General features: G+C 51.3%; 1 protein-coding gene across 1 annotated transcript; it reads right to left on the bottom strand.

Moving 5' to 3' along the window:
- Positions 1-860: 860 nt before the first annotated feature.
- Positions 861-9,188, bottom strand: TCF23 (transcription factor 23). Its single transcript, XM_025454380.3, has 3 exons — positions 8,776-9,188; positions 7,743-7,985; positions 861-5,901 (listed from the first exon to the last, which is right to left on the bottom strand). Exons 1-3 carry the CDS (start codon positions 8,995-8,997, stop codon positions 5,788-5,790), a joined length of 579 nt encoding a protein of 192 aa, XP_025310165.1. The 5' UTR covers positions 8,998-9,188; the 3' UTR covers positions 861-5,787.
- Between the last annotated feature and the right edge of the window lie 848 nt (positions 9,189-10,036).

The raw sequence follows: 10,036 nt of genomic DNA, 5'->3' as shown, positions 1-10,036 counted from the left end.
TGGCTTGTCATGCCAGAACCACATTTAGCCTCACAATGGAAATGGTGGCTCTAAGGCTACCTGTTGGGATTCTAGTCAGCCTGGCCCATCCTCTCCCTCTCTGAGGTACTGAATTTTATTTTATTTTATTATTTTTTTCTCATTTTATTTTATTTTGTTTTTGTTTTTGTATATTTTTTATCGGAGTTCAATTTGCCAACATATAGCATAACACCCAGTGTTCATCCCATAAAGTTCCCCCCTTAGTGCCCATCACCCAGTCACCCCATCCCCCCACCCACCTCCCTTTCTACACCACTTGCTTGTTTCCCAGAGTTAGGTGTCTCTCATGTTCTGTCATCCTCACTGATATTTCCCACTCATTTTCTCTCCTTTCCCCTTTATTCCCTTTCACTATTTTTTATATTCCCCAAATGAATGAGACCATATAATGTTTGTCCTTCTCCGATTGACTAACTTCACTCAGCATAACACCCTCCAGTTCCATCCACGTTGAAGCAAATGGTGGGTATTCATCGTTTCTAATGGCTGAGTAATATTCCATTGTATACATAGAGCACATCTTCTTTATCCATTCATCTCTCAATGGACACCGAGGCTCCTTCCACAGTTTGGCTATTGTGGACATTGCTGCTATAAACATTGGGGTGCAGGTGTCCTGCCGTTTCACTGCATCTGTATCTTTAGGGTAAATCCCCAGCAGAGGCAACTGAATTTTAACAAACAGCTGGTTCCTTCTTTTTTTTTTCTTTTAAGATTTTATTTATTTATTCATGATAGTCACAGAGAGAGAGAGAAAGAGAGAGAGAGAGAGAGAGAGAGGCAGAGACACAGGCAGAGGGAGAAGCAGGCTCCATGCAGGGAGCCTGATGTGGGATTCGATCCCGGGTCTCCAGGATCGCGCCCTGGGCCACAGGCAGGCGCTAAACCGCTGTGCCACCCAGGGATCCCAGCTAGTTCCTTCTTTGTCTGGACTTCAGGCGCCTTTGGGTTTGAAGCTCTGAGTTGGCAGCTTATGCAACTCAGTGGCCTAGGTGCCCCTAGAGTTCCACCTTTCAAAGACACAAGTAGATATTCATTTTATAGTAAGGTATGAAAAGCCTGCCTATCTGGGTCAATGGCATATTTTTATGATGAAACTTCCAAAAGAAAAAAAATCTATCCTGGTCTGCCTTTATGCCCAGGAAAATAATGGTGGGGGCATGTTGTTGCCAATATAGGTGAGACTGGTCCAAAGGGAGCCTCACTTCCTTGGCCAGTTGGTGGAGTACTATAACTGTTAGTGAACTGTTATTCACCAGCCTGGCCTGTAAAGGAGGACTTCTGCTGATTGGCACATCCCACATCTGGCAGTCCTCTCAGCATCAGGGCCAATCCCTTCTTGCAATGAGATGTAGCCCTTCCTAGCAGGCTTGGCACATGCCCACACTTCAGCAGTTACAGCTGAGCTTTGCTTCAACTTCTGGTTTATGCTACTGCACGTCTTCTCAGAGCATATCAGACCTTGATAGTTTTCTATTCACTGGACATGGGTGCATCAATTATGGGTGGCTCCCTCCCCGTGCCCTATTTAAAATTTGCACTTTTACAGAGAATGTACTTATATTTGTGCCAGGAGCTCCAGGGGCTCTTCCACCCAGCGTGCAGTTAGCTGTGGTTTCTGGGATGTGGGACATAGGATCTATTTTCATCCAACTTGGCCCCAACCCAGAGGTTCCAACCCACTGAAGCCTGATGTAACTGATGTTATTTAGGCCTGATTTACTGAGCCTGTTTATCTCCTTTCAGCATCCTTAACATGGCGGATTGTTCTTATTCTGATTTCTGGATCATAACTTTTTGTAAGTTTTTTCAACTTACATCGTAAGTTGTAAAAAAAAAAACATCGCAATCGTCTTTGCCCTTCATTACCTCTCAGTTTATTCAGTGCACAATCAGCTTCTTCAGCTATCTTCTGTAGGTTACACATAATTCTGCAGCTCCTGCCGTAGACCATTGAGATGGTCCCTTGTCTTGTTTTGCTCCTCAACAGCTGATATCTTGCTGTTATTTAAAAATTACATTAATTAGGGGCACCAGAGTGGCTCAATCAGTTGTGTGACTGGTTCTAGTTTCAACTTGGGTCATGATCTCAGGGTCATACAGATCCAGATCAGATCAGCATGGAGGGCATGGAGTCAAGCCCTGTGCTCAGTGGGGGATCTGCTTCTCTCCTTCCCCCTCTGCCCTTCCCCAACCTGCATGCACTAGCGTGCTCTCTCTCTCACTCTAAAATAAATAAAATCTTCAAATAATTGCATTAATTAATCCACTCTATGTGAATATATATAACATTTTTATGAAAAATAATTATTTTCCATATCAGAAAATATTTAGTGAGGACAGTGGCATTGTTTTACATTTTTGCAAATATCTTTAATGTCTGTTGTAAGAGACAGCTGGATTCTCCTATCTGCTTCTACATTCCATCTGTTGCAATATCACATGTTGTACGGCTTCTGGAAAATTGCATGATGTGCGACAGAAGTGTGAGAAAAGGCAAATAGCATCTTATATTATGAAAATGGTTTGGGCCACTTAGAAAGGGCTTCAGGGAATCCCCTGAGTTCCCAGACCACACTTTGAATACCTATGATCTAGAGTGAGGGTCAGTATACTTGTTCTTAAAGGGCCATATTGTGAATATTTTAGGGTTAATCTGTCTCAGCTATTCAACTCTGCTGTGGTATAAGGAAAGCAGCTCTAGGTAATGAATGTGACTGTCTTCCCACAAAACTGATTTGCAAAAACATACAGGGCAAGGGAGGAGGTGGCTGGATAGGGTACATTGTGGCCAGTGAGCCAACTCCTAATCTACAACACCCAGCTTGCAGGGGCCCTGAGTTTAGGGCTTGTGCCACCAAAGAGGAGGACAGTGCCATCTGATTCATCCTAGCCAGGCCCCTTCAAGAGGAAGAGAAAAGGAATTTCTCAGAAAGATTAGATCTTGTGTTTTAATTACTCTAGTTCTCAACTGGTAAAATCCAGTCTCTACCTTCTACTTAGGCATTCCTGGGCCAGGTCTGCTCCTCCCAGGGCCCAAGCCTCTGCCCCGAAGCTAGGCCACTCCTCAGGAAGCACATGCGCATCTAGCTCTGGGGAAGCTGTCCTGGCTACCACTGCCTCTCCCGCTGTCATGGGCACCTGGGGAGGCAGTACCAGCTAATCAAGTGGACCAGCCATACTCCTGACTCCTGAGCTAGGTCACCTTAGTGACACTTTGTCACCTGTGCTTCTCTCTCCTTTTGGAGCTCCTTGAACCAAAGCTGACTTTGGACCTAAGTCTTAACTGCCTCTTACGACTCTTGCTGACCCCATGCCTCCAGACCTGGTGAGAATAAAAAGTCTCCCAGAGAGCAGGTGTTTTTCTTCTGCTGCTGCAGGGGCAAAGAATTCCTGGTTCTGGTTGTAGATCCACGTCTCTGACCTGACATTTCCTCTGTTCATTCCCACTCATCCCCTGGTCCTTCCCTTGACTCTGCCTGCCTCCTCACAGCACTTTGGCAATCTGGCCTGTGTCGGGTGCTCTCTGGCTGGAGGATATGACCTCTGAACCCCAGACCGGCCTGGGGCTGAAGGAAAACAGCTTTGCCCAGACAGAGCTTGGGGCAGCCTAAGCAACTTGTATCGATGGCATTTGCCCTTCCTCAGCCTTCCACCAGCTTCAACTTCCTTTGCTGACCTTGTCTCCTCTACCAGGGTAATGCAATCACCCCAGGGGGGCCTGCTACTACCGTGCAAAGGTTGGAGCCCGAGCAGTAGGGTGGGGCAGGCTCCAAGCTAGTCCCCTTAGTCATCATGAGGGGGCCTCCCCCCAATTCATGCCCCAAACCAACTTCCCCAGTTTCATTCCCAGAAAAAGATTGTGTGCCACCAGCTTGGGAGGAAATTCATCTGTTCCTCTGCCCACCACTTTCAAACTCAACCAGGAAGTTATTGCTGTTTGGCTTTAAAAATAGAACATTCAAGCTGGACTTTTATGGTCTTGTGAAGAACAGTGTGCTCATGCCCACCCACACCTGGTCTCTGCCCCTGCTTGGCCTCATCCAGCCACTCAGGAGCAGTTCTGCACAAGGTCTGCAGGCCCCTCAGTGGAACGTTGGTAGATTTATGAGTTCAGCCTTGGCGGAGACCTTCCCATGGCTCCCAGCCACAGTTCAGCTGCTCTCCCCCGCCCGCCCCATGCGCCCGTGGCTGGGCTGGGACGTTCTGTGTCTTTTAATGCCTCCACTCCAACTTGCTGAGTCACCCTTCAGCTCCTTTCCCCTGCTGCCCTGTCCAGCCCAGGGGAGGAACAGTGGCTCATCATGCCAGAACCTCATTTAGACTCATGATGGCAATGGTGGCTCTAAGGCTACCCGTTGGGACTCTAGTCAGCCTGGTCCATCCCCTTCCCCTCTGAGACACTGAATTTTAACCAACAGCTGGTTCCTTCTTTGGATTTCAGGTGCCTTTGGGTTTGAATCTAATCCGGAAAGTTACTTTCAGGGTGTGTAGACTCTGTGATTCGTTCTCAAATTATTTCTTCAGAGCCAGAGAGAAATTGCACTAAAGCTCTCAGAGATCTCTGACACCGCACAGCAAGACTTAAGGAGTGCCTGGGAGGCCAGTGCCTGTGGGGGAGGAGCTGGGGCTGGGCAGCTCATTTGTAGACAGATTGTAGAAATAACTCCACAGCCAGTGAGGCCTTAGGCCAAAATCGTACAAAGAACCCACTGAACTCAGGCCTATCTTGTTTTTCCTGGAGGTTAGGTTTCTAACACAATGGAAAGAGAAGACTGTAATTATCATCCCCTGGAAAAGATAAGTGTTCTCCTTCTAAGGTCCTTCAAAGATGTAATCTGGTCCATCAGTAGTCTTCAGATAGAAGGCCTTTGGGTGCTGTCTGCTTCACTTCCGGTAGACCTGCCTCTAGGATAAGATCATATCAAACTGGGCGGCTGGGACCATCAAAAAATTCCTCTGGAAACAGGAAAGTGAGCAATGCAAGCTTTCTGGCTTAACCCGTACATTAGAAGTCATATCGCGAAGAGAGCGGTAGGGTACAGAGCCCAGAGAGGGAGGAAATGTAGTGATGAGGGTCAGCTGGAGAGATCACAGTGTAGACTAGATTCCTAAATTTGCCGCTGCTTTTTGGATATCAGGTAAGGTCTTGTGGAACAATAACAAAGAGGTTCCTTTCTTGAGTTTCCATCTGGCTACGTGACCCTGGCCCAGTTCTGTTCACAATCACAGCTACCCAGAGCCTGCCCTGCCCTTGGTTTTCCCATCAGCACCTGCAGCTGCGGCCGCCCTAAGCCACTACCTCTGCACCAGCTCAGCCATGTCTCTGTTCTTGCATTTTCTGGAGGCTTTGTGGGAAGCTAAGGGGAGAAAGGCAGGAGGTGGTGCCCTAACTCAGCTTCCAACCCAGCCAAACCCCTTCTTCTCCCACTTCCCTTGCAGCTGCCACAGCAGAGCCCTCAGTGCCAAGATAAGTTTTTGCCCCCCACCCTTGCCCCACCGGTGCTCCTGGGGTACTCTCCCATCGCTGAAGGGCCCATTGCTTCGCCTGGTCTGTGTGCTGGAACCTTGGAGCTGAACCTGAGTCCATCTCATCCCAGGGTTGAGAGTCAGAGTAAAGACAAGCAGGGCCAATAGAGAATCCAGGTCCCTAACTTGAGAAAAAGGCAAGTGTGATGCTCATTTGTCACCAAGAGCCGGTGAGAGTGGCCTCATGGGAAAGAGACCGTTTGCCTCTTCAGAGACTTAGGGCCTGGCCTCTTCCTCCTTTGTTCTGTGGCTTGAGGTGGTGGCTGTGGTGGAGTCAAGGCCAGAGCTCCCCAGGCCTCCAGCATAGAGACGAGACCGCATGGGCCACTTCTGCAAGAGACGATGATGGGAAGTGAGTCATGCTCACTATTACAGCCTCTCGTAGTCCTTGGCATCCCAAATTTGGCCTTCTCTAGCCCCCCATCCCTGAGACCCTCCACCACCAGCACTGCTCTGATGACAGTGGTCTTGGGCTCACCACCACTTATGACTCCCTGCATTCTCCTGACTACTGGAGCCCGGCAGAGAAACACATGAAGAGCTGTCTGATGAGAGCAAGGGCCCTGAAAGGAGCTTCCCCCTGCCCCCGATAGTGGGATGGAGCAGAAGCTGGCAACAGCCAGGGAGCTGGGCAGTGAGGAGGGCAACAGAGCTGGGGCAAGGAGAGGTTCCTCCTAATAGTGAACAGTCCCGACCTCTTCTTTGCCCAGCCTCTGGCCCCAGAACCTCTGGCCACGCTTATCAGTGCTGCCCTGTCCATCTGAGCTGGGGACCTCCTTGCCCATCCTTACAGCAGGAGCGAGGACAACCCAGAAAACCCCCGGTTGACTGCTCTGAGGTCTGCCCTCCTCTTGGCAGGCCCTCTATGGGGGTGGGCAGCACCAAAGGGGCACTGCTCCCAGCTAACTGTCCCATCCCACCAACACTGCCAGAGTTCTAGATCGAACCTGGCTCTCATCTGTTCATTCTTCAAAATGTTTATCCATCACCTCCTACATGCAAGGGCCTTAGTTGGGTCACCACTTTACAGCTAAGGAAATGACTGTGCCACTGTTAGCATTTCTGAGTTGCCCCCATGTAGTCTCAAGCGCTTGCATTTTAGCTATATTTGCATGAAAGAAAAAAAAATCTTAAGTTTCAAGACATTTCAGAACTGTGAGGTTTAGAGGAGAGAGATGATGAAAATATCCTCTGTAAAAAACAAGACTGGCCCCATTCCAGTGCTGTCTATCCTCAGAGGGCAGAGATGACACGTCCTTTCTAACGGTTAAACCACTCAGCAACCAGCAGCTTACAATTCTGTACCCTTGGCCTGCTTGGTGGCTGTGAACGTGGGCTCTGAGGTCAGACACGCTCGGGGCTGGACTGCATTAAGCCACTTAATCTCCCTGAGATTCAATTCCTCATCTGCCAAGTAATCCTCATTTGGTTCTTGTGTGGACGAGAGGATGGAAAAGAAGGACTGGAGTGCTAAGCCCAGCTCCTGGCATATGGTTAGCACCCAAATAATGTTATTGCTGTTATTGTGATGGTGAATAATGTTGATTATACCCTTCGTTCATGATCTCATTTCATCTGAAGCGGAAGTAAGGCTCGTGTTATCTTTTCTTATACATATGAAAAAGGTGAGGCTCAGGAAAGGTAGGTCCTGGTCTAGGAAGTGGTGCATGCAGGAAGCACCCCACACATGCATGATCCAGCGCCCCCACTGCTGGCCCCTCCCCCACCCCAGCTTGATTCCTTCTCAAGTGAGGCCTTCTGAGACCTTGTTCTCCCAGGGCAGGGATCCCTCCTATGGCAGAAGTCCAGAGAACACTGAGGCACTGTACAATGATGGGGTGATGTGCCCTGGGATCTAGGACTCTCCCAGTGTGGTTTCCTTTCCCAGGCCCCAGCCTAAGAAACTGCTCCTTTTCCTTCTCTGCCACCAGGCACCCCAGAGTCTTGGGGCCTCTGTGAATTTCCCTCCCTTGGAGGAACCGCATTTTCATGAAGTCATTTTGAGTCACCACCCCCACTGCACCCAGGGTCAGCCCCGTCCCAAGAGCCAGCCTCTCCGTCTGAGAGAGCAGGAAGCAGCCAGTCCTCATGTCAGCTCTGCTCAGGGCAGGGAAGCCTACGTCCATTCCAGCCCAAACCCCACTCCCCAAGGCCCTGGGCTCGTGGCCTACCTTGAGAGGGTGCAGGTAGCGGAGTCCACGCAGGAAGGGTGGCCAGGCGGGGCCAGGCAACTCATGGCCAAGTGTGCGGGTGAGGTAGGCTATGTAGCTGGTGGCAAGCACCAGCACGTCCAACTTGGAGAGCTTGGTGTTGGGCGGCACAGCGGGCAGAGCAGCCTGTAGGGCCAGGAAGGCCTGGCGCAGTGTCCTCACCCGGCTCCGCTCCCGTGCAGCATTCTCAGGACCGGCCTCACTCTGCACAGAGGACCTCAGGTGAGTGGGTCTGACTGGACCCCCATCTGCCCCTTGTTTCTTTTTTTAAGGTTTTATTTATTTATTCATGAGGGATACAGAGAGAGAGGCAGAGACATAGGCAGAAGGAGAAGCGGGCTTCCTGCATGTAGCCTGATGCAAGACTGATCCCAGGACCTGGGATCACTCCCTGAGCCGAAGGCAGATGCTCAGGTACTAAGCCACCCAGGCGTCCCTGCCCCTTGTGTCTAAGAGCATTCTAGTGTGACATCTCCTTTCGGAGCAGTAGTGCGCCGCATGGCAGAGACCTCAGGGCCTCTTTGTCTGCTCTCAGTCCAGCCCCGCTTTACGGCCGAGGGAACAGAGAAGTGTCACCTGGGGTCAAATGGCAGCAGGGTGGCAAGGCTGGGCTCAGAAGCCGAGAGTCCTTTTCTCTCTCTAATACTCTAGGCCTTGCTCCATCTGCACCTTGAAACGTCTGAATCCTGTTTATTGGGGTTCCCCGGAACCGCAGGAAATGCAGAGCCACCCCTGCTCTGCAGGACTGACCCCCTGCTCCACCAGGTCCTGGGAGAAGACCCAACTGCGGTAAAGAAGAAAGGGCTCCCAGCCACTCTGGTCCCGTCGAATTCTCCCAGCCACCCAAGCGTGGCGCCTTGAAGTGGGAGGTGCCAGTGTCTTCCTCTTGGACTGGGACATAATGCTGAGTGAGGCTTTGGCATCAGAGGTGACACCTCAGCCCCTCCAGCGCCTGCCTCCCCCTGCTCCCTCCACAAATCCACTGTTTCCTTACCCGGCTTCGAGCCAGGCTCCTGGCCCTGACCCCTCGGGGGCTCGGGGCAGCTCTGCTCCACCTTTGGTTGCTCCAGCTGGTCTCTTCCCACCGGTCCTGCCTTGTTCTGCTCAGGCGGCTCTTCTTCCTGCCAGTGCCCGCTACCAACTGCAGCGTGGCCTTAGCCGGGTTCCGCCCCACACCTGGCATGGCCGGTGCCCCTCCGACCTCCCGCTGTGACATGCCACGCCCCTTCGGGGGTCCTGTGGCAGCCCCTAGGACCAGAACTTGGGCTCCAGCTAACTGGGCAGGCTGGTCACCCGGCCAGTAATGTCTATATCTGAGCGAGCTGGCGCCAAGTCAGTCCCGCTTCACTCCTCACTCTGGGAAAACCGCCCACCCGGCACAGCCCCCGCGAGAAGCCTCCTGCCTGCCTTCCAACCGGCTCAGGGGTGGGGGTACTGGATGCTGGGAGTGGCCAGGCCCTGGGAGGAGGCCCCTGCTGAAGAAGGCAGCAGGGTGGTGGGAAGGGAGCTCCCTCCCAGAGCCTCGCCTGACCCTGACAGTTGTCCTGTGAGGCACATGCAACTCTAGCTTTGAGGCTCAAGTCCAAGGAAGGGCCCTGAACCTCCTCCTCCACCAGAAGGCTGCCCATACATGCCCCTCAAAGGACCCTTCCTCCCCTTGCCAATGAACGTGACCTTCCAGCCACAGGCACTACTTCCCATCCCCCAAGCAGGCCTCCTATTTCCACCCTAGTGCTTCTCCATCCCCCAGAATACCTTCCTCCAGGTGGAAAGGCTGCCTTCCTTGGTTGGGTTATGCCCTTCATTTGTGAGGATTTCTTCAAACCCCACAGAGCCCAGAGCCCATGTCTCCCTGTTCGATCGGTACCCTGATTTATACATGGCCTCACTCTGGCTAGTTTCCTCACAGTTCAGTGTTCTGAGATCACTATGTGCCAGGCACTGTGCTAGGCACCTTCTACATATTCTTTTATTTATTTCTCAGAACAACCTTATAAGAAAAAAGAGATTCTTATATCCTCATTTTACAGATGGAAAAATGGGTCCCGGATGGTGACACAATTCGCCCAACATCACACAGCTAGTGAGTGATGGGGGTGGGCAGAGAGCCCAGGCAGCCAGTTAGGCTTGGAAGGCTGCCCCTTCAGCCTATGTTATTCTGCCTTGGGTGGGTCACTCACATGTCTGTCCCCATGCTAGACCTGAGGTCTTTGAAGGCAAGGACCAGGTATACCATATGTTCCATACAGCTGGTC

This window comes from Canis lupus, chromosome 17 (genome assembly GCF_003254725.2).
Source record: "Canis lupus dingo isolate Sandy chromosome 17, ASM325472v2, whole genome shotgun sequence".
Classification (NCBI taxonomy): domain Eukaryota; kingdom Metazoa; phylum Chordata; class Mammalia; order Carnivora; family Canidae; genus Canis; species Canis lupus.
This window is presented reverse-complemented; position numbering and strand designations above follow the sequence as displayed.

Coding starts and splice junctions, on each gene's coding strand:
- TCF23 (XM_025454380.3), bottom strand. CDS start 8,997: ATGTCACAGCGGGAGGTCGGAGGGGCACCGGCCATGCCAGGTGTGGGG. Junction 7,986..8,775: donor GGAGCCTGGCTCGAAGCCGG/GTAAGGAAACAG, acceptor TCCTCTGTGCAG/AGTGAGGCCGGTCCTGAGAA. Junction 5,902..7,742: donor GCTACCTGCACCCTCTCAAG/GTAGGCCACGAG, acceptor CGTCTCTTGCAG/AAGTGGCCCATGCGGTCTCG.